The sequence below is a fragment of the Dipodomys merriami genome, unplaced genomic scaffold, assembly GCF_024711535.1.
Source record: "Dipodomys merriami isolate MVZ:Mamm:240054 unplaced genomic scaffold, mDipMer1.0.p SCAF_24, whole genome shotgun sequence".
Lineage (NCBI taxonomy): Eukaryota > Metazoa > Chordata > Mammalia > Rodentia > Heteromyidae > Dipodomys > Dipodomys merriami.
This window is the reverse complement of record NW_027203826.1, coordinates 7,361,631-7,389,579: the sequence shown is the minus strand read 5'-3', so window position 1 is coordinate 7,389,579 and position 27,949 is coordinate 7,361,631. Positions and strand designations below refer to the sequence as shown.

Sequence of the window (27,949 nt, the reverse complement as noted above, 5' to 3'; positions counted from 1 at the left end):
GTACAGGAATTCTATGCCTCCATAAGAAAGAATGACATTGCCCCATTTGTTAGGAAATGGAAAGACTTGGGAAAAATTATATTAAGTGAAGTAAGCCAGGCCCAAAGAAACATAGGTCCCATGGTTTCCATTGTTTGCAATTACTAGTATATGTCTAGGACAAGCAGAAAAGGTCAGATAGGTTGATGTTAGGCAAAATGAACCTCAAGATAAGGATTCAAATGTTTTTTTCTTTCTTGCAATTGTTTCTAACATATTTATAAGATGATTTCTTGGTTGCTTTGTATGGCCCTCCCCCATGGTATAACACCTGCTTTCACTATATTTGATGTTGGTATAATTTGTGGAGGGGAAGCGAAAAATCAAATTGTTTAAAAAGGGATATAGGTGGACCCATTGCAACAATGAGATGTACAAGACGTTATGTCAAAAAAAGAACTTTACAACTTTGGCGGGGGGCAGGAGGACACAAAGGGGAGCAGGGTGGGAGGAGTTGGGAAGGTATGGGAAGGAGAAACAAAGGAGGAGGCAACAATGCTTGATAAGAAATGTGCTCATTACCTTGCTCATGTAATTGTAACTCCTCTGTATGGTATTTTCACAATAAAAAAAAAAGCTAAAAGAAAGTTCTTAGGCCCTGAGTTCAAGCCCTTCCATTGACACAAGAGAAAAAGAAAGTAAAGCAAACTACACTATTTGAAAGGACAGCTTCAAATATGATCTACAGATTGAACCATTTAAAACTGTTTGGGATGACATACACTGGTGTAAATACCCCTTTTGAATAAAAGAATTTCTATTATCAAATGTGTTTTTTATATATGTCCCATGGTTTCCCTTATTTGCAATAACAAGTATACGTCTAGGATAATCTTACCCGACAAGTAGAAAAGATCAAAAGTTATGCACATATGACCAATAAGATGGTCCTAAGCAAAATGAACCCCAAAATAGGGTCACAAGAGGTTTTTATCTTTGTTGCTGCTTTTTGTTTGTTTGTTTTGTTTTTTGTTGGTAGTGGGGCCTGAACTCAGAGCCTGGGTGCAGTCCCTCAGCTCTTCAGCTCAAGGCTAGCACTCTAGCACTTGAGCTACAGTGTCACTTCTGGCTTTTTCTGCTTATGTGGTGCTAAGGAATCAAACCCAGGGTCTCACGCATGTAAGGCAAGCATTCTACCACTGAGCCACCTTCCCAGCCCTGTTGCTGTTGTATTTATAATGTACTTTAATGTACTTATAATGGGATTTCTTTTGTTTCTTGCGTATGTTCTTCCCCATGATATAACCCCTGTTTTCACTGTATTTGATTCTGGTACACTGTATCTTGTATATACATTTTTCTAATTTGGGGAGGGGAAGGGAAATAATAAAAAAATGTGTTTTTAGTTCTCACAATTGCATTTTTTAAGTTACTCATAAGCTTCTTTTTTTCAATGAATATTCTTTTTACAAGTTGGAGTTTTCATATTTTCAGGCAAATAAAAAAAGCAAATTAAATTTAATGTGTTTCAGATGAGAATAAGCTTGGATGAATTTCAAAACAGAAATATGAATGTAATACTTCTGTCAAATTCTGTCGTATACTAAATGATTCTAAGAATTACACTCACTTAAGAAGTCCCCACCATTCCTGACTTCCCAGCTGTTCTGAGTTTATTGGAATGTTCCCATACCTAAGACCTTGAGGATGAAGTGCTTGCTGGCTTCTCCAGCATCATTTGAGGCAATGCAGGTATATCTTCCTGAATCTTCAGTCTCAGCTTTGATGAGCTGAAGGACCATTCCTTGAGTGTTGACTGTTAAATGAGCATCAAGCCCCAGGGGCTGGCCATCTCTGAGCCAGGACACACTGGGAGTTGGGGTTCCATCAGTAAAGCATGTCATGGAAGTGGAACTGCCCCTGACAATTGTGATTTCCTCTGTTCCCATTGCATTGTCCAAGTTTGGTGGTACTAGGTAGAAAATAAAACAGGCAAAATTTGTATGTCATATTTATGTAAAATTTATATGTCAAATTGAACTTCAAAATGCTCAAACAAGGATACAGGATCACTCATGGTCACAATGAGATGGACAAGACACTATGTAGAAAACAAACTTTGCAACTTGTGGGGGGAGGGGGGAATTAGGGAGGTGGAGAGGGGAGGGATGGTAGGGGAAAAACAAAGGAGGAGGTAATGTTTGATAGGAAATGTACTCATTACCTTATTCATGTAACTGTAAACCCTCTGTACACTATTTTTACAATAGAAAACATAAAAAATTCCATAAGGTTTCTAGGGTCAATGAAATATACTTTATAAGAGGATATAGGACTTGATCATTCTTCTAAAACCATCTATTAGGTGTGCTAATCTTTCTAATACCAGCAATGAAAACTTACAGTTGTTTTCTTGGAGAATACAATGTGTTTTAAATTTTGGTGATTTTTTTATACTTCTTAAGTTTGTCTCTTCAATTTGTTATACTGTTATAATAATGGTTATAATAGTTCCAGTGGTATTTTTCAGCTATTTCATGCAGAACAATACTTATATGAGCTAGAAAAAGTTTGTTATATTTCAGCATAAATTATAATATAGCAAACAATTGCTTAATTGTTCTGAGATGTTTTGGGGGGGGTTAGAAAATATGGAGCACTAAGTCTCTCTACTTCAGAAGTTGAATATTTTGAATTCTTTGCATATATATATACACCCACATAGATACATATATCTGTTCATATTTAAATATTACAACTGCACTACTGGTGTTATTATGTTTATATGGCAGACTTGTTTGGTGTCTAGATTAAAAAGCCATTTTTGGAAACTATGTATCTGATTTAGTGTAAAGTTCTGGGCTAGGATAGTTTCTGACAGACATACAATAGTTCTGATAAATATGGACTCCTTAGGGGAAGATTGTCTTCCCTAGTCCATAAGAGGCTTTTCCCCCAATTATTTTTGAGAGATAAAGTGTAATTTTTAAATCAGTGAGGAAACCAATTTCTAAAGGTGAGCCTGTGTCTTAGTACCAGGCTTAAATGAGGCATTTCTGTGACATACCAATCACCTGCAGGCTGTAATGCTTGGTGTCCACTCCAGCTCTGTTGGAGGCCACACACGTATATACAGCCACATCGGACACCTGAGCTCTCACAATCCTGCAAAACAATTTAATCCAATGCTTCATCACTTCATCTCACTCAATATATACTCAGAAAATAATTAGGATTTGTACACAGATTAGAGAAGGTGATTTATTTTGAGAAATTTTAGTAAGGAAGCTTGTAACCACTCAGTAGAAGGTAGAGATAGCTGAAATGCAATTGATTTTATGACAGCAATTATGCCGTGACACTATGCCACTATTTGATAACTATCAAATATTTGATATTTGATGACAATTACCCTCTAGTAAAGAATCAGTGTGGACCAATTCATTAAAACATGAGCCTTGAAGTAAGAATTTAAAAGTATTTTCATTTTATAGTTCTTGTCTTCCCCCTATGAAAAATACACTGAATGGGAGAGAGGCCTAAACAAGAGTAAAAGCTTAGAAGAAAGCATTTCTTAAACAATGTGTACATAAAGGCAAAGTTTCACGGTTATTTGAAATGTTTAGGAAATAACCCTCAATAGGCTAACCTGATAGCTTGCCCTGCAGACAGCAGTCTGACATGGGAAGAGAGAGGCAGAGGAAGCCCATTCTTCAGCCAGTTTATCTGTGGTGGGGGCGTCCCGGTGGCTCTGCAGTCAATATTTATGGAAGTATCTACCAATGCCATCAGCTTCTCAGCTTCTTCCTTATTACCTCTAATTTTGGGGGGAACTAGGTCATTCAGGAAGTACAAGAAAGAGAAGGCTGTATTAAGCACTCAAACAATTTCCACAATAATCACTTAAATCTCTGCTTGTATTCAGAAGGAAATGGCAGTGACACTCGATGTAAAGCTAAATCTTCCAGACAATGGTGGACCCCTAGTGCAGTTAAAAATTGATATTTCATATTCACCATAGACATTCAGGTTAAATATCCGGTCTTCTTCTCCAGCAGGGTTGGTGGCCACACATGTGTATTTCCCCATATCAGACGGGAGGGCTCCATAAATGTTTAATGTACTGCCACTAGCAGTCACCCTGTGGAGCGGGCCACAAAAGAGGCACTAAGATGAATGTGGCGGTAATAGCTGCAAAACTCACTTCACGTTATTGTGTTCTCTAAAAATACCATCACAGAAGCGTCTCGCAACTATTTCATTAAGTACATGGGAGCCTGGTAAAGAGTCAGAGCTAGAGAAATTGATGGAGATTTCAGACATCTAATTAAAATTACACAGAAACAGCTCTCAGATCTTTCATACTCATCACCTGCTTCAGGAAAAAAAGGAGAAAAGGAAAAAAATTCAGCTTCAAGATCTCTCTACCCAATTATGGGCAAAGACACCTTGTCTTCAGAATATTCTATTAGTAAGCCACAGGCTCACATTGTATCCTACCTACTCAGAGTGGTGGATTCTGGAGAACCAAAGTGTGAAGCCAGTTCAGACAGAAGAGTCAGCTAGACTCCAGCTCTAAACTAACTAGCAGAAAAGCTAAAGTTGAGATATGGCTCAGGTTATAGAACTCCAGCCAAGCAAAGAAGTTAAATAAGCACAAGGCTTTAAGTTAAACCCTGATACTGGGGGGAAAATCTATTCTTAGTTATCAATATAGTTTGAGTTAAATGAAATTACAAAAAAATTTCTTAATGTGAAGGAATAGAATAGGATAATTTATCTAAATGTGACAATTCAAATGTGAATATATTTTTTCAATTTTTTTCTACAAATTGTTTAAGTTTTTCTTTTGAATTATGCAAAAGTAAATGAAAATTATGAAACTAGATAATCAAATATATCTAAGGTCTGATTATACCTTATTTATTCTCTTCATACTCCATTAATTCTAAGACACAACTTCCTATGTTTTAAGAGGCATGTTATATATAATTATTCTAATAGTGATTTCATTAGCATTTCCCAAACTCAAAAGAAAATAGTACATTTTTAACATCCCCCATGTAGTATAATTTGACACTAATATTGAAAATTCCAGTAGTAATGTCCTGGTCTATTTGTACTTTTCAAAATTTAAAATTCTAGTAATTTTACAAACTGAAAAGGTAAGATGCGAAAATTGAGAAAAATAGTAAACTATTAATAAATTGCTCTATATAGTAAGGAGTAGTGAAGACAGAATCAATAAAGTTTATAGACAAATAAGCAAATTAGGATGTTGAAGTAAGGGACACAACCTAGATTCCTAGGTTCAAATATTATCTTAGATCTTTAGGTATTTCCCCATATATGTAGTACTTCCTCTGGAAGAAGGCCAATATTTGCTTATTATTAATAATAATTAAATACTTATCAATTAGTCAAAACATTAACATAAGAGAAATGTTATCTAAAATGTCTCTAGAACATGATTACTCCAAAAAATGAAATACATTTTAACATAAAATGAACCCAAAGAAAATAACACTTACCAATACTACAAACCATTAAAATTAAAATGTTTGTTCAAGATGATACATTTAATAATGCATTCAGTTAATGTCTATTTATACTCATAACTAATTTGGTAAATAATAATTGATTATATGTTTAATTAATAATATAATAATTTGGCATATGATAGGGATAACTGTGAGAAAATTATCTTGTGGTATACAATTCTGGATTGTCCTGAGGGAATTTGGTGTTCACAGAAGCAGGAAGTTCTCCAGCTTTATTTTTCTATCTCTTTGTGAGTAGTGTAAGTCTCAGCTGAAAGTGAAATTTGGAAAAGCCACTATGAGGAATGAACTGGGTTATGGTATTGTATCTTGACTCATTAAATGAGCCGAACAATATGGTATGTATGCAGTTTGATGGTATAGGACAAGAAATTAAAGTTAGGATTGCTGACAAATCTTTCTAGGATGAAGTTGCTTTGACTTTAGTAGGAAAGAAGAATTATTTTATGTCAGACACTTTGATAAGACATCCCCAAATTAGAGAAATATAACCAATGATTGTTAACTATCAGCTTAAGGAATGACAGCCCAAAGAGATGTTATAATATTTTATAATACAGCAATGGATAAGATTCACATATAAGCATTCAATTGAGCGTTCTTTAAAGAGAACTGCGTCCAATTCCACAAAAATTGATCTTTTGACTTCATGAATGAAATGATAGTGACATTCTAGTAAGGGTTGGTACTACGATTCATGTGAAATATGAAATGTAAAGCATTGTAAAAGGCTTTACCATTTACAGTAAAAATATTCACATTCCAAACATACCTGACTCTTTCTGTCTCACCATTCACTATGGGCTTTCCATCTCTAAGCCATTGAATACGTGGGGTGGGAATGCCATTGGCATTGCAGACCAGCTCAACATTTTCCCCCAGAAGGACACTGATTTCACTGGGAACTTCAGCCCCAGCAACACTTGGAGGAACTTTGGAGAAATACAAATATTTAGAACTTTTATGAACAAGGCCTAGGGACATACATTCCAATGAGTGTGGCAGAATCACAGTATGCAGCATTTCTGAATCATATTCTTCCTAGATTATTATCTTTATGAATTACTTTCAAATTAGAAAGATAAAGGAATCAAATCATTTGAATATTCCTAAGTTGATTATATTATCATAGGGACTAAGGACAGATTTATATCATGGGTACCTTCCTTCCTTCCTTCCTTCCTTCCTTCCTTCCTTCCTTCCTTCCTTTCTTTCTTTCTTTCTTTCTTTCTTTCTTTCTTTCTTTCTTTCTTTCTTTCTTTCTTTCTCTCTCTCTCCCTCTCTCTCTCTCCCTCTCTCTCTCTCCCTCTCTCTCTCTCCCTCTCCCTCTCTCTCTCTCCCTCTCCCTCTCTCTCTCTCTCTCTTTCTCTCTCTTTCTTTCTCTCTTTCTCTCTCTCTCTTTCTCTCTTTCTCTCTTTCTCTCTTTCTCTCTTTCTCTCTTTCTTTCTTTCTTTCTCATGTTGTGGGGCCTGAACTCTGGGCCTGGGCACTGTCCCTCAGCTCTTCAGCTCAAGGCTAGCACTCTACCACTTGAGCCATAGTGCCACTTCCAGCTTTTTCTGCGTATTGGTGCTGAGGAATTAAACCCAGGACAGCACTCTACAACTGAGCCACCTTCCAGCCCCATGGGTACCTTTCTTAAACAAAAGGAACTATTCTTGGATTAAGTCTTCAATGGATTGTACATAATTAAGATAGTTTAAGACAATGTTTCATAAAATAAAGGTCCAAGGAAAGTATCTAAGTTGATTATATTTTCCTTCATTCTCCCTGCTGAGTAGTATTTATTCCATATTTTTGTTTAATCTTTAATGATTTGATCAAGGACTAACATATAATAAAGTTCTTAACAATTGTATCAGATAGAAACATATCCTAATTCCTATTCTGCGTAATTCTAGAGGTGTGTGTGCTAGCCACAGCACCTGTCAGCTCCCAGGAGCCAAGCTGCTCCTCATTCAGTGTCTTTATGCAGGTATATTTACACCAAGAAAGAGGCAAAAAAAAAAAAAGTAGCTATGGCCTGGTGTTGGTGGCTCATGCCTATACTCCTAGCTACACAGGAGGCTGAGATCTAAGGATCACAGTTCAAAGCCAGCCTGGGCAGGAAAGTCTGTGAGACTCTTATCTTGGCCACTCAGAAAACCAGAAGTGGAGCTGTGGCTCAGGTGGTAGAGCATTTGCCTTGAACTGAAGAGCTGAGGGATAGTGGCCAGGCCGAGTTCAAGCCCCAGGACTGGAAAAAAAAAAAGTAGCTATGAAGCTATGAAGCAGGAATCTCTTGTTTAAAGAATCCGTTCTTGGGGCTGGGAAGGTGGCTCAGTGCTTGCCTCGCATGCATGAGGCCCTGGGTTTGATTTCTCAGTACCACATAAGCAGAAAAAGCTGGAAGTGGCACTGTGGCTCAAGTGATAGAGCACTAGCCTTGAGCTGAAGAGCTCAGAGACAGTGCCTTGGCCCAGCGTTCAGGACCCATGACTGGCCAAAAAAAAAAAAAAAAAAAAATCGGTTCTTAAACACTGACTAGCACACTCCTGCATTATGTCTCCAAATATCATTTTACTCTATTACAGCTATCACAGAACATGATAATTAGACCACATATTCAGACTTGGGAGTACTAATGGTACTAATGAAGTCTAGTCAATATGAATATTAAATAACAGACTTCCCATAATTGATATCTAACATACAACACGCAATGAACTCTATTCTATACAGATGCATTTTCTGCAGTCTTAAGATATACTAAATTAAAAGTCTGGTACAATGGTTGTACCACATAATCTATGGTTGCTATGTGTGTCATTATTGTATACAGAAGTATGATTAAACACGCTGTTCATGGTGTTGTGTGTATAAATAGAAGTTTTCCCTTTATGCTTCTGAAATCTCAAAGAATTGCTTATCATTAACAAGCTCCTGATACACCTTCCTTTTAGTTAATTTCCATTTTTTTTCTTTTTGGAGTTGGCTTTAGCAGAGCATATAATAGGTAATCTTCTTAATTAAATGTGTAATTTATGAGAGGTTCTTTATGTAGTAACTGTAATACAACTGGGAAAAATACTTCAATTTCGTTTCAAGTTTGACTTCTTTTTCAGTTTTAAGTCAAAAGTCATTACTCAGAAGTTTACTGGATTTTTTTTTAAACCATAAACCAGGTTCTCTCTATGGTATTCAGTATCATGTTGGAACATAGAATGAATAACTAAATATTTATTTCATGTATTAATGCTCTTTACTCTCACTATAAAATTATATAAGAACCTTGATCATTTGAAATTTGCCTATTCTCCTACTTGTGAAATCAGGCAGTACATTTTATTACTAATCTATATAAATAAGAATAAACTTAGTCCTAATTTCAAAATATATTATGCCATTTGAAAATAAATAACTTATAATTGCTATAGTTTATTAAATATTATCTGCTAAATTATTACCTTCCTATAGGAAATCATCTCTATTCTCTATTTCAGTCCATATATTTTAGAGAGATAATAACTTCATTAAAACAGAAAAATATTAGAGATTTCTTGATTCTACTATTCTTTTTGGACATTTATACCCATTTTTATGAGAATACAATTCACAGGTAAATGTAGGACAAAAATTGACAATATATTTGGTGACCTAAAGGCATTTTGAGTCAATTACTAAAAAGTCCTTTTAAATCTATACTATTTTGTACTCTATAACAAAACCTGAAAATATATCATAGGGTATATGACATACCTTGGATCAAAAGTACATAATTCTTCTGTGCTTTTCCCTCCATATTTGATGCAATACATGTGTAGTTTGCACTATCTGAGCGTTGAGATCGGGCAATTTGGAGTTTGCTACCCCCAGACAAAATGTGAACTTCCAATGAGTCTGAATTTTCTAAGGGTAGAAACAAAGCAAAATAAAACATGAAGTTTCTGTTGTTTTCTGTGGTGCCGGGGATTGAATCTAGATCCTGACAAGTGTCCACAGCCTGAAGCTTTTATTTTTAACATTTTCACAACTTGCCATAAAAATGTCATGCTTTTCCTTTTGTACTTTTATTTTCAATGAGAAGCTTTTTGAAGAAGGACTAATTCTCTTTATTCAATGATTAATCCCTTTACAATGGGTCTGTTTTGTAAATTTGTATTTTAGTTCCTTAGGCTTTCTTGAACTAAGCACACTGATAATGAAACATAACAAATATGTGCTAGTTTATAAACTTAGTGAGTAAAGAACAAAGGAAGGCAAGCCTAAGAATGCACAGCTGTATTTACCTATAGGCTTGTGGTTCTTTAGCCATGCTATGGAGGGAGGTGGGATCCCTGTTGCATCACAAGTCAGGGTCACTGGGTTGCTGATTGTCTCCACCACTGCTTCTCTTTCGGGCCCTTCAATACTGGGTGGCACTGTAAGAAGACAGAAGAAAGCCATGTATCCACATTAAGCTAATTGAGGACACTTTCTTTCATTTGCATATCTGGGGGGAAAAACGAGTTGTATTAGAGGCAGATGCTCACCATATACATTGAGGTGGAAATTTTTATCATCCCGTCCTGCTACATTTATAGCTCTACATACATACTGGCCTGTGTCAGATACCTAAAAGAAAAAGATACTAGTTGTATGTGCTCCATTAAGTTATAGATGACCAATCATATTGCTCAGGTGTAATGGAATCATATCAGTCATCTTTATACTCAAATGGCCCATTTCAACTTTCCTTCAACAATTTTACATCCTTTTTCTTATGAAAGTAAGTTCAGTAGCATTGGGTGCATATTTTTATTTTTAAACACTTAGCACTACATTTATTCAGTACCATATTATTGTAGCTGCATTGGAAAGAAAAAAACAGTAGACACATTTCTTTTTTTGTCAGTCCTCGAGCTTGAACTCTGGGCCTGGGCGCTGTCCCTGAGCTCTTCAGCTCAAGGCAAGCACTCTACCACTGGAGCCACAGTGCCACTTCCAATTTTCTGGTGGTTAATTGGAGTCTCACGGACTTTCCTTCCCCGGGCTGGCTTTGTACCATGATCCTCAGATCTCAGCCTCCTGAGTAGCTAGGATTTACAGGCCTGAGCCACCAGCACCCGACTGCAAAGTATATATTTTCTATATAAATAACCCGAGAATTTACAAACCAGGCACATTTAGTAACTAATGTTGCTTGAAATAATACCATAGTACAAAATTTGAGCTCCTAATTATCCAAAATGAACAACTTCCAAAATAGCAACAACAAACAAATGATAATCATGTTTCATTGTAGTAAAGGGAGTATACAACTTTCACTGATATCTTCATAACCCATGTAGGAGCCAAGATACTCAAACAGAAATAAAAGATGCACCTCAGCTTTCTTTATGTGAAGCATCTGTCCATCAGCTAAAATCTCCATATGAGTAGACTCTGTTATCATCCGCCCATTCTTATACCAGGTAATGACTGGGGGTGGGACAGCATTTGACTCACATTCCAATGACACTGAAGTTCCCTCTCTTACATTAACTACAGAGAGAAACTCACTGCCATGATCCTTAATGCTTGGAGGCACTGTATATAGAAAAAAGAACAGAAGATTATTACTATTTTTGTTAAGTTTCTCAAGTAATATTGAATGTCATTTTTAATATGAATTAACACTCAAGGAGAGTAAAGACACACCATAAACAGTCAGGGAAACTCTCTTCTTGCTTTCACCAGCTTGATTGATAGCTATACAAGTATATGCACCACCATCGGAGACCTTGGCCCGAATAATCTGTAGAGTCCGGCCACCTGCAGGCAAATGTGATGTAAACTGAAGTACAAGGTTGTTTTGTTAACCACCTTATCAATAAAAGAAATGACATAATACATAATTTCTCATGGAGTGAAATTTGTATAGAAACATTTACACTAAAAATGAGGGCTGTAGGTGTGGATCATGTGGTAGAGCATTTGCCTAGAAAACTCAAGGCCCTGAGTTCAAACCCCAGTACTATATATATATATATATATATATATATATATATATATATATATATATATATATAAAATAAAAATAACCGAATCAGTTTTATATGATTCTTTATTACTGATTCTAGTTTTTATTACCACATATTAGTTATATAAGGGGGTAAGGTTCATTGTGACATTTCCATAAAGACTGAGGAAGCAATCAAATCAAACTAACTCCTTCTATTATTCTACATTATCATCTGCCCATGACTAAACATTTTCAACATTCTTTTGTTCTATTTTCATATATTAGATAAAGTACTTTGACCAGCCTCTCTGTTTGCCATCCTCCCTCCTTGACCCTTTGTCTTGGCAACAGAACTTATTTTATGTTCCTGCAGTTCTTTTTCTTTTTTTTTCTTTTTTTTTTTTTTTTAGTGTGTACTCATTATATTAAAGGTTCTAGTTTCTAATAAGGAAAGAAAACCTGAGGTTGATTTAAAGACAACCAGTGGATTTATAATAATAAAAATGCTAGCAATCCTTTATACTCAGAATTATAAGACATTCTGTTCCTAAGTTGCAGAACTTTTTGGAGGAGATCTCTTTATTGAACAGCTTCACAAAAATCCTAAGTCTGTACAGTCATACCTTAATACTCCCAAATAAATACAGAAAGACGTTTTCTGGGATGAAATAAGTGGGACAAGACAAAGTTGGGAAAGAGACAAAGCTGAAATGCGACTTGTCAAAATAAAAGAAAGATTTTTTTCCCACCTATAATATAAATAATAAGTTGCTTACCAGGCACAATTAGAGCATTTGTGTTTGGCTTGATGGGTTGTTCATTCTTGAGCCAGCTGAGATCAGGAGGGGGAAAACCAGAGACTTCACAGGTCAAAGAGATGAAATTGTTCACCACGACAGTGAGATTTTCAGGGTTAGGACCAACAACACTTGGAGGAACTGTAAAAGTGTATATGTATATATATATATATATATATATATATATATATATATATATATATAATTACAATCAGATATGACCAGAACAGATAACTCAATTGACTAACTATATATCCAAGTTCTGTACCCTAAGAAAGCACTGCTTTCTTAGTGCTGCTTCATAGAATTGGAAAAAATAATCAACATTTTGATTTTTAATATTTATTCTATGTATAGATTAAAACTTATACTAATGACAATTATAATTGTCCAATAAATTTCCTCCTCATGAGATTTTATAGCATATCTGTTGCTGTTCAGGTCAGATTTATTTATTAAAGAGCCTCAAAGATATTTACTGAGCTACTAGGTATTTACCTATTCACTGTGCTAAGCATTGGGAATACAATGATGGAAAGGTTTCAAATTTGTGTTACATAAATATAAAATGGTAGAATATTAATACTTCTTGTGTCTCACACCAAAAACAAACATCCATCCTTCATGTCAAATGAGTCTTTTGAGAAGAGTAATTTTCATAAAAATTTCAACTATCTCTAAAATGAGCTAAAATTTAATGTACATACTACTTTTCATCGATTCCAACTTAGCATTCTGGAAGAAGCTCCATCTCAGAAAAATAAAACTTCTCTTTTGTGGTAGGCATCTTACTGCCAGTTTCACAAACATGATATTATTTATGGAGTGTCTGGTATGGAACTTGAATTTGACAAGGTGTGTTCATGACTCGGAAGGAATTACTTAATCTACAAAGTGAGATTTTCTTCTTCAAGAAATATGTTAGACACTAGGGATGTGACTCAATATGAATTCTGCACTTGAGGGCAAAAGCTGGTTTCAATTAGAACTGTCACAAATTTTTATAAAGAGTTATAGTATGTTGTTTTGCTTTCACAAAAACTTGTAGCTGTTGGGACTTTGTATTTTGATTTCTCTTTCCACTATGGAGGAGTAACTACTTTTTACTGAAGAAATGGTACAGGGTAAAAAAATGGGCTTTAGAAGATCAGCTATGGTAGAAAGAAGAAAGAGGAGACTGAAGGCAAGCTTCACATACTGATCAAGTTAAAAACAGAAAGCCAGTCTGTCTAATCTAAAAGATTTTTTTTTCTTACAGTATACCCTACCATTTGTTTTGGAAATGAAAAAACCCTTACCATGAACATTGAGGTTAAAATATTTTTTGGTACTTCCAGCAGTATTCTCAGCAATGCACACATATCTGCCAGTATCTGCTATTTGAGTATTTAGAATCTAAAGGAAAAAATGAACCAATTAGAAAGTTTTAATAATTTGTAATATATGTGATTTAAAAAGGATAAACAGTATATATACACATATACATACATACATACTTTCTAGTTAATACAACATACAAACAAGATGAAATTTTTGTACATACTAGAGCTGAAGCCATTTAAAGAATTTCTAATCAGAAATATACACATGGATCATAAACACTGACTACAAAACAATTCAGATTATGATTCCACTCTACTGCCTTTTCCTCTGGCAATGTGACTTCTTGCTGTTCATCATAGTTTTATTATTCTTTATATGCTTGCATATTGGGCTAACACATCAATCTTTTGGGGGTATGTAACTACTTATTATTAATATAAAATTATCCATGAAATCACCATCACCAGCACTAGATATATTTTTTTACAGAATTATTTGCTATTACACTAAATCTATTTAATTCTATTGTAGCCTTGAAGTTTTTCCTCATGAGGTGGAGAAAATATAGAATTTGCATTGGCCTTGTGACTGATTTGGACCAATAGGATTTGTGGGGAAGTAAAGGAGTATCATTGAAAAAAACAGGTCTTTGCATTTTGGTTCTCCCTTTTGGACTTTGTCACTTTCGTGGTGGAGAAGCCATGAGTGGATTGAGGAAGCTGTGATCAGGAGTGGCAGAGCCAGCCCACTTATTGCATCTGAGGGCCCAGATACATGCAAGAGCCCAGACAAGACCCATCAAAGTCACATACTCAATCCACAGCTCGATGCAGGCACAAACAAGTCCCACTGAGACCAGAAACATCACACAACCAACTGGCAGACCTAGGAACTAAATAATGCGTCTCCTTTCTAGTCATTTAGTTTTGGAGCTGTTTGTTTCATGCAGCAAGCATTAGCTAATAAAGCAGGATATTTATTTTATTAGGCAGAAATTTCTATGCCTCCACATGTCTTTCTTCCCTAGACACAAAAACACTGAAGTATTTCGGTAGAGATGGATGGTCATCAAGCAAATATATCCTTGATGCTTAGCTAATATTTATAGATAGCCTGATTCTTTTATGTATAATAAATTCTGTGACATATGCCCTGTGTTGGATATACTGTTATGGTTTACATTTCTCTACTAATAGAATAGTGTTCATTTTGTTGAAGTAATGATTTAATCAAGCTGTATTCTTTTTTATTTTATTTTTTGCTGGTCCTGGGACTTGAACTCCAGTCATGGGCACTGTCCCTGGGCTCCATTTTGCTCAAGGCTACTGTTCTACTACTTGAGCCACAGCACCACTTCTAGCTTTTTCTGTGATTAACTAGAGATAAGAGTCTCATGGACTTTTCTTGCCTGGGCTGGCTTCAAATCATAACCCTCAGATCTTCTGAGTAGCTAGGATTACAGGTGTGAGCCACTGGTGCCCAGCTAATCAATCTGCATTCTAATCAATCTATTCTATACACGTCTGACCTTAGTTCAGGACACTTGGTTAAAGAAATATAGACAATCTTCACTTAATATAATTTTTTCCAAGTAAGCCAGGCCCAAAGAAACATAGGTCCCATGGTTTCCCTTATTTGTAATATCTAGTATATGTATGAGTCAAGCGGAAAAGGTCAGATAATGTGATGTCAGGAAAATCAACCCTTAGATGTGTATTTTAATGTTTTTTTTTTCTTTCATGCATCTGTTTCTAACGCATTTATAAGATTATCTCTTTGTTGCTTTGTATGTCCCTCCCCCACAGTATAACCCCTGTTTTCACTATATTTGATGTCAGTATAACTTGTGGAGGAGATGGGGAAAAACCAGTTGTTTAAGGATACAGGTGGACCTGTTGCAACAATGAGAAGTACAAGTTGTCATGTCCAAAATGAGCTTTACAACGTCGGTGCGGGGAGGGGGGGAAGGGGGGGAAGGAGAAGGATTGGGATTGGGGGGAGGGGGGAGGCTGGGAAGTGATGTGAAGGGTAAACAAAGGAGGAGGTTGCAATGCTTGGTAAGAAATGTATGCATTATCCTGCCCATGTAATTGTAACTCCTCTGTACAGTATGTTCACAAATAAAATTAAATTAAATTAAAAAAAAAAAAGAAATATAGACAAGTGTAATGAGGAACAATATCTACTCTATTGATGTGGTTCCCATTATTTCTTCTTATTAATCCTTTGCAAATGTAGAACAAGTTTTAATCTAAAGGAGCCTTTAGATTAAAGACAGAGGATGGAAATAATGATTTAATACATAATAATAGCTTTTATTACATATAATTTATCAACATAAACATAGGGGGTTTATTGTATGTACAAATGAATTCTGGGAGAATTCATATAAAAGCTTTTGGGGTGGTAATTTCTAACAATGGAAACAGAATAATTTATCTTTTATTCTCATGATGATTAGTTATCTCCATAAAGAAAATTTGCCTAGGCTCTCCTAAAATTTTTTTGAATCTGGAAAACTACGATCATAAATAAAGTACCAAGTCAAACAATGGTTGTGATTTAAAATTAGGTTTTTCATTTTACCTGCAGAATCCTTCCATTCGAGAGAAACTTATGGTGCTCATCTTCGAGCACAGGCAGTCCATCTTTCTGCCAGACATTTCTGGGTGCTGGGCTGCCACTGGCGGAGCATTCCATCTGTGCATGATGATTTACCAGCACGGTGACCTCTTCTGGGACATCACCATTTGCTCCTTTGATAACTGGTGGCACTAGGAAATGATTGCAGAAATGAGATACAGACAGAAAACAAGTACTTTCCTAAATAATTAGGAAATCTACAATGACTAGTTTTCTGACAGCTCATCAAAAAGTCAAGATGGTAACAGAGAAGGAAAACGAAGTAGAAGCCACAATTCTCAAGGAGCAAAATTTTATACTAATAAATTCAGGTGGTAAACTGAGCATGTGAGTTTATTCTCTTTCCTCTCTTATCTACTGTGAATTAATCCCTTCAATGATGTCATCTCCTTATTGTTCAATCCCAGGTCTTTGCTAATGCAGCCCGTCTCTCCTCTCCCAGCAATACTAGGTACCTTCTGGGTACTGCTTCTATTAAGTAAAGCTATTTTCTGATCAAGACTAGTAAATTTCAGCTATTTTTTTCCTTTTACTAATACCAGGGTTCACACTTCAGGCCTTGTGCTCATGGCTTTGCTTACTCATCTGGAGCTTTATCACTTAAGCTATGTTCCCAGCCTGGCTTTTTGATAGCTATTTTTGGAGATAGAATTTTGAAGACTTTTCTGGCCAAGATGACTTTGAACCACTATACTCCTGATGTCTGCCTCACGTGTAGATAGGATTATAGGCATGAGTTGCTAGCTCACAGCTAATTTACATCTTTTAAAGTGTATTTGCAATGTGCAGATTTTGTCTGATTTGTAAGGGATTATCTGGAATTACCATCAATGGCATTAGCATCAGCATTACCCAGGTACTTGGTTATAATGCACATTTTGGGGGCCCTAATCAGACCTCCCCAATAGGCATCTCTAAAGAGGTATAGGAAGGCAGTGTCTTGGCAAGCTCTCCAGGTGACCTCATAAATGCTGAAGTTGGAGAAGTCTGGCTGTAGATTTTCCTAGAAGCATTCATTTTTATTTAAAATGCTTTAATAGCATGTGTGTGTGTGTGTGTGTGTGTGTGTGTGTGTGTGTGTGTGTGTGTGTGTGTTATAAAAGATACCATATTGTCCATAGGAAAAATTATAGAAACATCAACTAAGTCTGGAAGGCATAGGATGGCTGCTTTTGTGAAGGCAACTACGGAAGTCCAAAATAATCATTCTTTGGGTTTACAAGTTTGGTTCCTTTTCACTTCATTCTGCTAAAGTACATGATGTTACTAATATGCAGTAAAGAGTACTCTTGTGGTTATTCAGATCTCCAGGAATGAGACTGGAATTATATAAAGAAAATAACACCGCAATGTATATAACAGAATTTCAATGTTCTTTTGAAATAACATTCAACAATATGGGGTTTTTCGGCTATTTGCTATTGGTGCATATTCTTGGTGCCTAGTATAGTGCCGGGCTTATAGTGAACCACAGAATGCATGTTTGTTAATAAATCAAAATTTGAATTTTGTTTCATATACTTCCTTACAGGAGTCCTTTATAAACTGTTCTTTGTTCTGAAAACCCTACTCCTTCCTCTTCTTACTTCTGTCAGCCCAGTAGCCTCTTGCAGACCCTCAGACCTCACTGTGGGTAAAGTCTGGCTGATCTCTTTTGATCCATAGAAGGCAGACATGATGATAGCCAGCTCAACTCTGGGACTTTTCCGAGTCATGAATCAATGAGTTTTTGGTTTAAACCATCTTGCTATCTGAGATCTGACAACAATGTGCTCTGAATTTTGTATATACAACAATTAATTCCTTGGAGGGACTGTCGGTTTCTGATTATTTTTATAGTCTCTAAAGTGCCTAGGGTAACAGCTTGTACACATTAGTTCTTGAAAAATCTTTTTGAGTGAAAGAGCGTACAATAAACAGAAAACAAGCAACCTACAGAGGACACGGACGTCATAGTGAAGAGAATCTTCCCCAGCTTCATTCACGGCCACACACGTGTATCTCCCAGCGTCTTCTGCTTTTGCCCGGGGAATCTGTAGCACTCGCCCTCCTGAAAATACACCCCAGTGTGTTTGCTCCTCTGTGTGTTACAAATCATACACCCAGACACACATTGTCATGAAGAATGACTTCCTCACATTTTCTTCCAAGGCTCTCATTTCATTCAATCACTGAGTTCTAAAAAATAAATCTCAGATACTATCCATTTTTATAACAAACATAGCCTTATTAAAAAGTAATCCAATTTTGTAATATAAACCAGCTTTCCTGAAAAATGAATAGCTTATGTAAATCTTCCCAGAGGCGGATAATGGATAATATCCCATCATGTTCCATATAGGATACTAATCATGCTGTGATAATTTCCTTTCAACCTTTGATCCTTTTCCCTTTCCCTTTCCCTTTCCTTTTGGGGTGTTGGGATTGAACCTGGGGCCTTGCAGATGCTAGGAAAGCCCTCAGTACTGGAGCCACTCCCTGTTCAACCCATTTGTTTTGTTTTTGCTTTTGTGTTTGGCTTTGAGACAATGTCTCTTAGCTACCTTTATCCATGCTAGCCTGAAACCTGTGGAATTCCTACCTCCATCTATTGAGTACCTGAGATAATAGGCATCAACTATCATGCCCAACTTTGTATCTCTAATAGATATTTGCACTGTTTCCTATGGAGCTCTCCACACTTTCAGTCCCTTGAAAAGAACTCATTTGTTTTTCTGATGAAGTTGCTCATGAACTTTACCTTGGTTGGCCTTGAACTCCTGATCCTCTTACTTTTTCCTCTGGAATAGCTGAGATTACAGGCAAGAGCCACAGTAGCTGGTTTTAAAGTTTTTTATGTTGATGTTTCACACTTAGAGAAAAGGTGTAATAACTATTTATAAAACTTCCATTCCAACTTACCACTTACCAATTACTTTTAGCTCATATCATTTATTTTCACTTATTATGCACTCCTTTTCTGAACCACTTGAGAGTTAACTGCAGACACGGTTCCCTTTCAATCTGAAGTGCTCCTAAATAAGAATAAAGACTATCCCCTAGATAACCACAGAACAATAATCAAAAGCAGGGAAATTTAAAACCAATACAAAACCATTGCTGAACCATCGTTCATTACTGCTGTTCAACAATGAAACTCGTTTCTGGCTTCATTATTGCTGCAGTATACTTTTTATAGCCATTTCACCCCTAGACTTAGGACAAATTTAATCTTACGTATTAAATATAGTTACCTTATCTTTTTAGTCCCCTTTTATATTTTTTAATTTTGAAAGATACCATTTTATTGCAGGTCAAATTTACACGTAATTGTTTAATATGCTAACACAGTGTATACCTTAGGATGAACTTAAACAGACCCTGATACTTGTCAAAATTATTTTGAAGCTCTCAAAAATAATACTCCTAGACATCTCAAACACCTTTTCTTTCTTTAAACAATGTAATATCCCAACTATTTGAAACAGGGGAATGTGGCTCAGTGGTAGAGTGCTTGCCCAGCATGCACAAAGCCCTGGGTTCGAATCCTCAGCACCACATACACATAAAGTCAGAAATGGTGCTGTGGCTCAAGTGGTAGAGAGGCTCAGGGACAGTGCCCAGGCCCTGAGTTCAAACCCCAGGACTGGCCAAAAAAAAAAAAAAAATCAAACAACTATTTGAAACAAATTTTATCACTTATCTATAATAAGTTCAATAGCCACCCTTGGGAAAATATATTATAATTTGTTTAACAATGCTTTTTTTATAAAAATAATCTAATTCTCTCCTTGTACTAACAGAGCAAAGGAAACACAGGAAGATGGGAGGAGCTCAAGCAAGATCCTGTAGTAGACATGACTAAAATATTCTATGCCACTGTTCAGCTCTCAAACTAGCCTCTTCTAGATTGAACCTACAACACATGTAGCATTCAACGGCTTCCGTGTCATTAAAATTGTATCACCAGAGAGCCATCAATGTAATTGTCTTATAAAAGAGAACAACACGCTTAGCAGAGATTTCCTACTTCCATGTCAGTAGTATCACTCACCTGGGAAGATCAAGACTCTGTCACTTGAAGTCACAGGCTGGCCATCTTTGTACCACGTCAACGTGGGAGGCGGAGTGGCATTTGTCTCGCAGTAAAGAGAAATGGGATTGTTGATGATCACATCTTTGGCTTCACCAGTCCTGCCAGTGTCTAGCATGTTTCCTATTTCCCACAGTTTCTGAAAACTTGGAGGAACTACGAATAAACACCACACATTTTGTTTATGTGTGAATGATCAAGGTCAACCCATGAAACAAAAAGTTTTGACTGTTTTTGACAAGTGACTGCAAACATAAACTGGAGATGATGACAATATTTTCAAGTACTGATATGTGCACCAACACCAGTTGTTAGCTAAACAAAGTAGCAGACAAAAGTGGAGTTGGTTCTAATGTGGAGGAGACCAGAGCTTTGGGACTTAGGAAGGCTTCATTATAGCTCTTACCTCCCTGAAAAGCATTGAATACCTGTTCTCAGGACTGAGCTAAGAAATATGATCATGGTAGGAAAAGCTAATTTTGGTGGACCACTGAATTATACTGTCTCAATAGAAGGCATTTCCCAACAATGTAGGAAGGCAAATGAAGTCCACAACAATCAGGATAAGAAACTCCATTTAATAGGACCAACTCATCCATTCCTGGGAACAAGTGTGAACTTTCTTGAAGGTGATTTGACTGTACGTCACACACATTTCAAAAGTACCTGACTTTCTACTGAGTGGTGGTGGCTCACCATCACCCTCTTAGATATCGGAGGCGGAGATCTGAGGATAACAGCTTGAAGCCAGCCTGAGCAGAAAAATGTAAGAGATTCTTATCTCCAATTAACCAGCAAAAAGCCAGATGCAACAGAAGCACGACTCAAGTGGTAGAGTACCTGCTTTGAATGAAAAGACTTAGCAAGATGCTAGAGGCCCTGAGTTACAGCTTTAGGACTAGTACATACTAAAAGTGTATAACTTTTAACCTAAAACTTCTACTTTTAGCCATTTGTATAAAGTCAAAGATGGGCAAAAGTTTTATGTGTACATATATTCAGTATGGTGATTCATATAAGTAATAAAAAGTTGGAAACCACTTAGTGGTTTGTAATAACACAAAAGGAGTGTTATTACACAAATATTTGAATATCCAGTGATGAAGCAAGTAAGAGTTATGAAAAATCATGATGACAGCTAGAGATAAAGCTTTGTGGTTGAGCACTAATTTAACATGATTGAAGACCTGGGTTCAATCCTTAGCAAGGAACCAAGAAATCATATTGAAAAGCAGTAGGGAAAACAATATCAAAACAAAGCAATCAGTGTTTCTCAATCATTTAACTAAGAGCTTATATAGGTTACCTTAGTTCATATTCACAACTGTATAAACAAAGGCAATGATTTTAAGGGAAAGATCAAGGTTTGAAGTATGCAGGTAACTTGTTCAAATCACAAAGCTTATAGGAGTTGTAATAATCACCAATTTAATGTCTACTACTCTGAACTCTTTAGGGATTTTGTCTTCCACGTAAATTCTATTGTTAAAATGCCATGATATAATGTTCGGGGAATGCTAATGTATCAGACAAGTTGGTATTGTGTGATTTAATTATCCAGATGAGTTGTATGTACACTTAGAAGTTTGAACTGGCTCTGATCAAGATACATTCATGGTACATATAAATGGATATATTACATTGAAACCGTACTGTGCAACATCTGAAGATAATAAAAAATTCTTCCTGAATTTCTTGAGTTTAAATAATCAAAAATGATTTATTTTCTAATATTACCAAGAAGAAAAAATCTATTTAAAATAAACCAAGTCAAATCTCTTCCATTAGTTTGATAGATCGTGCACTAAATTTTATGCAATAAATATGCAAGTATTACCTTGAATATTCACATCAAAGTCCAGCTCATCTTCCCCTGCAAGGTTAGATGCAACACAAGTATACCGTCCAGTGTCTGATATTTGAGCCTCCTTTATTTGAAGTGTGTGCCCATTTGCAGCAATGGTGACATGATCATCTGATTTAAGAGGCTGTGATTCAATGATAACAATGTTAACATCATATACATCATAAATCCTCTCAGGGAGCATATAGTTGATCATTTTTATGATGTGTAATAAATGGAAATACAATTTTATGGAATACAGTCAAGCTAACACTAATTAATTTACTTTGATTAAAATAGTTTTTGAGCGATGATTATTTATTGATGATTACAGCTGAGTTGGCTTTCAATTGTGCCAGGTATTTATGGGAGATATATTTGCATATTTTTATGATTAAAAATTACAGTTTGGTTTATCATATCCACTGATCCATCTTAGAAAAAAGTTTATTCTTTTATTCACTGCTCTTATGTAGTGTTTTAAATATGAGTGTCTTTTTATGATAATTGTGAAAAAATATTTCTTGCCTGAGTACTGTTGGCTTATACCTGTAATTACAGTTACTTAAGAGGCTGAGATTTGAAGATCTGAAGCTAACTTGGGCAGAGAAAGCTACGGGACTCTTATCTTTAATTAACCAACAAAAAGCTGAAAGTGGAGCTGTGGCTCAAGTGGTATACAAGAGCACTCTAAAATCTCAGGGATGGCTTGAATTCATGCACTATATTGGGCCTGTGAGCATGTGCACACATGTGCATGCACACACACACACACACACACACACACACACACACACACACACACACACACACCACGTCTTTATAAAAAAATTAAGGACATCAGCACATTCAGATTGGATCTAATTGTATCTAATATTACTATTGTTCATTCATTGGCATTATTTCTTTTTCTGTACATTTTTTATTGTAAAAATGCTATGTGTGAGCAAGGTAATGAGTACATTTCACATTGAGCATTGTTGCATTGGCATTTTTTCTTAAGCAGGAATATTGATGTCTATATTCCAACATCCTTAAAGATTTTCACCCTGGCCTCATTCTCATTCCTTCTGCAACGTTGTTGTTTGGTATTTTCAAGCAGCCATCTGAAGTTGTACTCTCTCCAGTCCCTTCTACCATCTTTTTCGGCTTTATTGTTCCCCATCCTTTCTCTATGATAAGACAGCCATACTGAGAGCTGAAAAATTATTAATTCACCCCTTCACACTCTGCTTTAAGTGCTCATCTCTGACTACCACCTACTAACCTTTTAATTTACCTACTAACCTTTTAAACAACTCAATCATTGTTTAAGCCTATAGGAAAACCCGCATTCCATTCACCTTGTAGTCTTTTTTTGTGGGGGGGGGGCTGGTCCTGGTTCAGGGACTGGGTGCTGTCTCTGAGCTTTTGTGCTCATCCTTAGCACTCTACCACTTAAGCCACAGCTCCTCTGCTAGATCTTGCAGTCCTTTCTCTACTTCTCATTTCCTCCCTAACCTCTCTTCTCCCTCACCCTGAGATCTCCCCTAGCAGCCGCTCCAAGCATAAACTCTCACTCCCTGGCCTCCTCTCCTTTCATTTTACTCTAGTAAAACCTTAACTCTTACAGAGCCCAATCCTTCTGCATTCTGAGAAAACCTTAGTCTCCTCAAAAGACATTCTTCCAGAAGCCATGTCCTCTCATTTACACCATTCTAGGTCTCCCCCACACCTCTTTGTTTTCTTTTTCTTTGCAATACTGAGATTGAACCTGGGCCTCACAGTCCTTGCTAAGCAAGGACTCTATCACTTGAGCCATGCCTCCAGCCCTTTGGCTTTGGTATGTTTTGAGACAGGGTCTTATTTTCTGCCTGAGTCAAACTGGACTATGATCCTCCTGCTATGTTTCCTGCTGTAGCCAAGATGGAAGGCATAGCATGTCCCTCTCTGTTTCTGTTGAGACAAAGTATCAAGAAATTTTGCCTGATTTAGCCTTGAGCTGGGATCTACCCGATCTCAACCTTTCCAATAGCTAGTATTATATAGTGTAAGCCATACCTACCACCGCCAATCTTAAAGGACACAACTCTCTCTGGCTGCTGCCCATCTTCATATTTTCTGTTGTCCTGTATAGTCAAATGATTTTAAAATGTTTTCTAGCTATGGTAAATAATCCTGCAATGAGTATAGTTGTGCTAAGATATGGAACCAACCCAGATGTCCCTCAGTAGATGAAGGGTTCAAGAAAATGTGGCATATATATATATATATATATATATATATATATATATATATATATATGGAATTCTATGCCTGCATCAGAAATAATGACATTGCCCCATTTGTTAGGAAATGGAAAAACCTGGAAAACATTATATTAAGTGAAGTAAGCCAGGCCCAAAGAAAACACAGTCCCCATGGTTTCCCTTAATTGCAATAACTAGTATAAGTGTAGGACAAGCAGAAAAGGTCAAAAGCTATATATGTATGACCATATAAGATAATGTTAAGTGAAATGAACCCAAAGATAGGGACACAAGTTATTTTTTCTTCCTTGCTATTGTTTTTAACGTATTTAAAATGCACTACATGATTTTTTTGTTTCTCTTGTATGTTCTTCCCCCATGGTATAACCCGTTTTCACTGTATTTGATATCAGTGCCCTGCATCTTGTATATACATTTTTCTAATTTGGGGAGGGGAAGGGAAATAACAAGATGCTGAAATAAGGATACAGGTTGATCCATTGTAACAATGAGATGTACAAGACAGTATTTTGAAAATGAACTTTACAACTTGGGGGATGGGGAGGGAGGAGTTGGGAAGGTGGGGATTGTAGGGGAAAAACAAAGGAGGTAACAATGCTTGATAGGAAATGTACTCATTACCTTACTCGTGTAACTGTAACCCCTCTGTATAATATTTCTACAATGAAAAACATATTAAAATGCTTTCTGTATGTGCTCTGTCTAATTTTTTCCTTTCATCTTTCCTCGAATCTGATTTAACTGAGCTTTTGTTATGTCTACTTGACTGAAAACAGCAATGACATTCACGTTGCTAAATTTATTGCTCAATTCTAAAACTTCATTTTACCTTGCTGGTACTTACTGGTATATGACACAGTTATGTCTTTTTGAAATATCTTTTTCCCTTTATCTTTTGACATACTATATTGGCAGTTTCTTAACTTTCAAATGTGGGAGCGCTCAAAGCTTAATCTTTGTATCTCTTCTTTTCAAATATCAATTTCCCAGTGATTTCATGTGAATTTTGGGCTCATCTCTTTCCTTTATACCCAACAATTTATGATCTTGATGCAAATGATCACTTTCTTCCTTCTGCAGTGTTGGAATAACTTTCCAGATGAACCTTGTTTAGTCTTTAGGTTTTATGTGTGTATGTTTATGTGTATGTGTATATATAGTAACTAAGCAATGAAAAAGATATACAGAAGATTAAAATAATAATAGGAATTCAAAGGACCGAGGAATTGTTTCCAAATAAACTTAAATAGAATTGATAGTGCACCATGAAGCATGATTTTAGTCAAAAAAAGAAACTATAAACAAACTAGTGGGAGTTCTATATTTTCTTCCTGCAATCGTTTCCAGATGAAATTTGCTTATTTTATATGAGATGATTTTTTTTTTGCCTACTCACTTCTAGTCTAGCAAAATCCATCTGGGGTCTGAAAAGCAAATGTGATATCTTTGCCTGAATCTACCTGAAGTTCTACAACTGGAATATGGTTAATGATATGTAAAACAGAATAAACCACAGGATAGCTTATTCCACATCTGTATTAAACAGTATCAATATCAGCTAAAAATTCTATGTCGGCTTAAGAATATCAGTACATATATCTTTATAACATGCACAGGAGAATGTGAATTAAATGGCAAATAGGTCGGTAGTCTGAGAGTCAGTCAGAGAACTGAGGATTTGCCAGTAATTTCATGTTTCTCCCTATACTACAGGTAACCAAATTGATTTTCTGTCCCTTAGCTTTGTCCCCAATAGTTTGGAAAATTTTACCTCTTGTAACAGGAGTTAAAGATGTTTAGTGAAACTTCTGAATAACTTGAATGCCCATATTATATACCATCGTTTAAGTCTGCTATAGCACGATGTATTGATTTCTTCTCTATAGAAATTCACTTAGTGAAACCACAGAGCAGACACCCTGTTTGTCAAACTTCTGTAGGAGTGGGATGAGGTTTTTGTAGTCAGTTGCTAATATCCACAAGAACCTGCTCAGTGTTGGAACCATGCCAAAATGTTTGAATGTGACTTTGGTTTTTGACTTAAGCAGTTTCAGATTCTAGGAGCAATGGTGTTGGCTACTTTTTAAGGTCACAATGATGCGCCAAGTCACTTCTGCATGCTTTTGTCTTAATTTGTTATTGTCATCTTTAAGAAATTACCAGTAAGTGAGAATAGTTGTGACTTGCCTGACCATCCTTGTACCAGCTGAGAGAGGCAGAAGGAATAGCATAAGCTTCACATTCCAAGGTCAGGGTGTTGTTTACTTTGATCTTTACTTCTTTAGGGGAAAGACCTGGCCCCAAAAGGTCTCCTCGACTGATTATTGGTGGAACTGCTCAAAACAAATATTAAAGCATTAATCTTTGTATTTTTCTCTTTCAGATACATGACATACCATGAGGATCATAATGAGGATCATTTAACCAGAAAATAAGGAAATGGCAAGGATATTTTCCATACTGCCCTTCAATTAAGGTCTTATGAGTTATCGATCTAAGATCAGTACTATTTAGATACAGAGTGTGAGAGAAACCAGCTTTTTCCTTTCATTTTTCTAAAACTGCCAAGGAAGCCAACATATTCATACAACAGCCAGTTTCCTTTGTTCCAGGTCCACAAAAAATAGTCCATGCTTGAACCATGAAATGTATTTTATTTATTGTTAAGGGTAAATCAAAGAAGAAATGACAATTAAAAAATACTCCTTCTGTATAAAAACAGGGGTAAAACATCCCGAGTTGTGGATCCTATTAGTGGCAGTCTTAGCTTTGCCTTTTTGCTCAAAGGTGACTGTACATCATGATGGCGTCAGATCCCTGAGGGTCTCATGTTAGGCTGTGGATTAATTATGGCATAAGTATTTAAACCACAACTCTGTACAGGAAGCTATTATAACTCATCCCACAGAGCAAGTCACGAAGAAAAATAGTGCCATTCCAAAATTTTCAACCAGAGTGCAGTGAGCAGACTGAGTGGGATCTTCACATCTTTAAGCAATTGAGGTCATGGGTACAATGTTTACTTCTATTTCCATCATTCATTAAACAGACTGGATAACAAGAGTCTTTAATGGTCAGTTTAAATAATTATGAACCCATAATGGCAAACAGACACGAGAGAGTGAGAAACATCAGAGAAGACAGAAAATATCACATTCTTCCAGAACTTACTGTAGACCTTCACTTCATAATGCTTCATCATTTCTCCAGCCTCATTGGTGGCCACACAAGAGTATCTTCCGGCATTGTCTTCCTGTGCATTGAGGATCTGCAGAGTTCTCCCTCCTGAGACATCATGCAACATTAAAGCACCTCTGACTTCAGAGTAGAGGATGTGCAACCCACCAGGATTTTAGCTATTTGGAACTTGTTTCTTCTTTTATATGCCTCTTTATATAGTTGAGATAAGACTAACTGCAGACATGAGCATTGTATGGGGGTGACAGTTACCCAGCCCAGTGGGCTCTCCAATAATGACTTTATGACCTTTCTGATACATTCCCACTCCTATATACAACTT

At 36.2% G+C, this 27,949-nt stretch overlaps 1 protein-coding gene across 1 annotated transcript in view; it reads right to left on the bottom strand.

The window, feature by feature from the left end:
* Positions 1-27,949, bottom strand: part of Hmcn1 (hemicentin 1) — a 438,323-nt gene that overhangs the window by 88,886 nt on the left and 321,488 nt on the right. Inside the window, exons 51-68 of the mRNA XM_070034238.1 lie at positions 27,601-27,714; positions 26,617-26,762; positions 22,175-22,325; positions 20,299-20,493; positions 18,202-18,315; positions 16,209-16,396; positions 13,598-13,694; positions 12,279-12,440; positions 11,199-11,312; positions 10,885-11,087; positions 10,052-10,133; positions 9,809-9,940; positions 9,279-9,428; positions 6,313-6,472; positions 3,996-4,120; positions 3,629-3,812; positions 3,047-3,144; positions 1,673-1,951 (exon numbers count right to left, since the gene is read on the bottom strand). Of these exons, the coding sequence (XP_069890339.1) occupies positions 1,673-1,951; positions 3,047-3,144; positions 3,629-3,812; positions 3,996-4,120; positions 6,313-6,472; positions 9,279-9,428; positions 9,809-9,940; positions 10,052-10,133; positions 10,885-11,087; positions 11,199-11,312; positions 12,279-12,440; positions 13,598-13,694; positions 16,209-16,396; positions 18,202-18,315; positions 20,299-20,493; positions 22,175-22,325; positions 26,617-26,762; positions 27,601-27,714 (2,694 nt within the window). The remainder of the gene's footprint in view (positions 1-1,672; positions 1,952-3,046; positions 3,145-3,628; positions 3,813-3,995; positions 4,121-6,312; positions 6,473-9,278; positions 9,429-9,808; positions 9,941-10,051; positions 10,134-10,884; positions 11,088-11,198; positions 11,313-12,278; positions 12,441-13,597; positions 13,695-16,208; positions 16,397-18,201; positions 18,316-20,298; positions 20,494-22,174; positions 22,326-26,616; positions 26,763-27,600; positions 27,715-27,949) is intronic.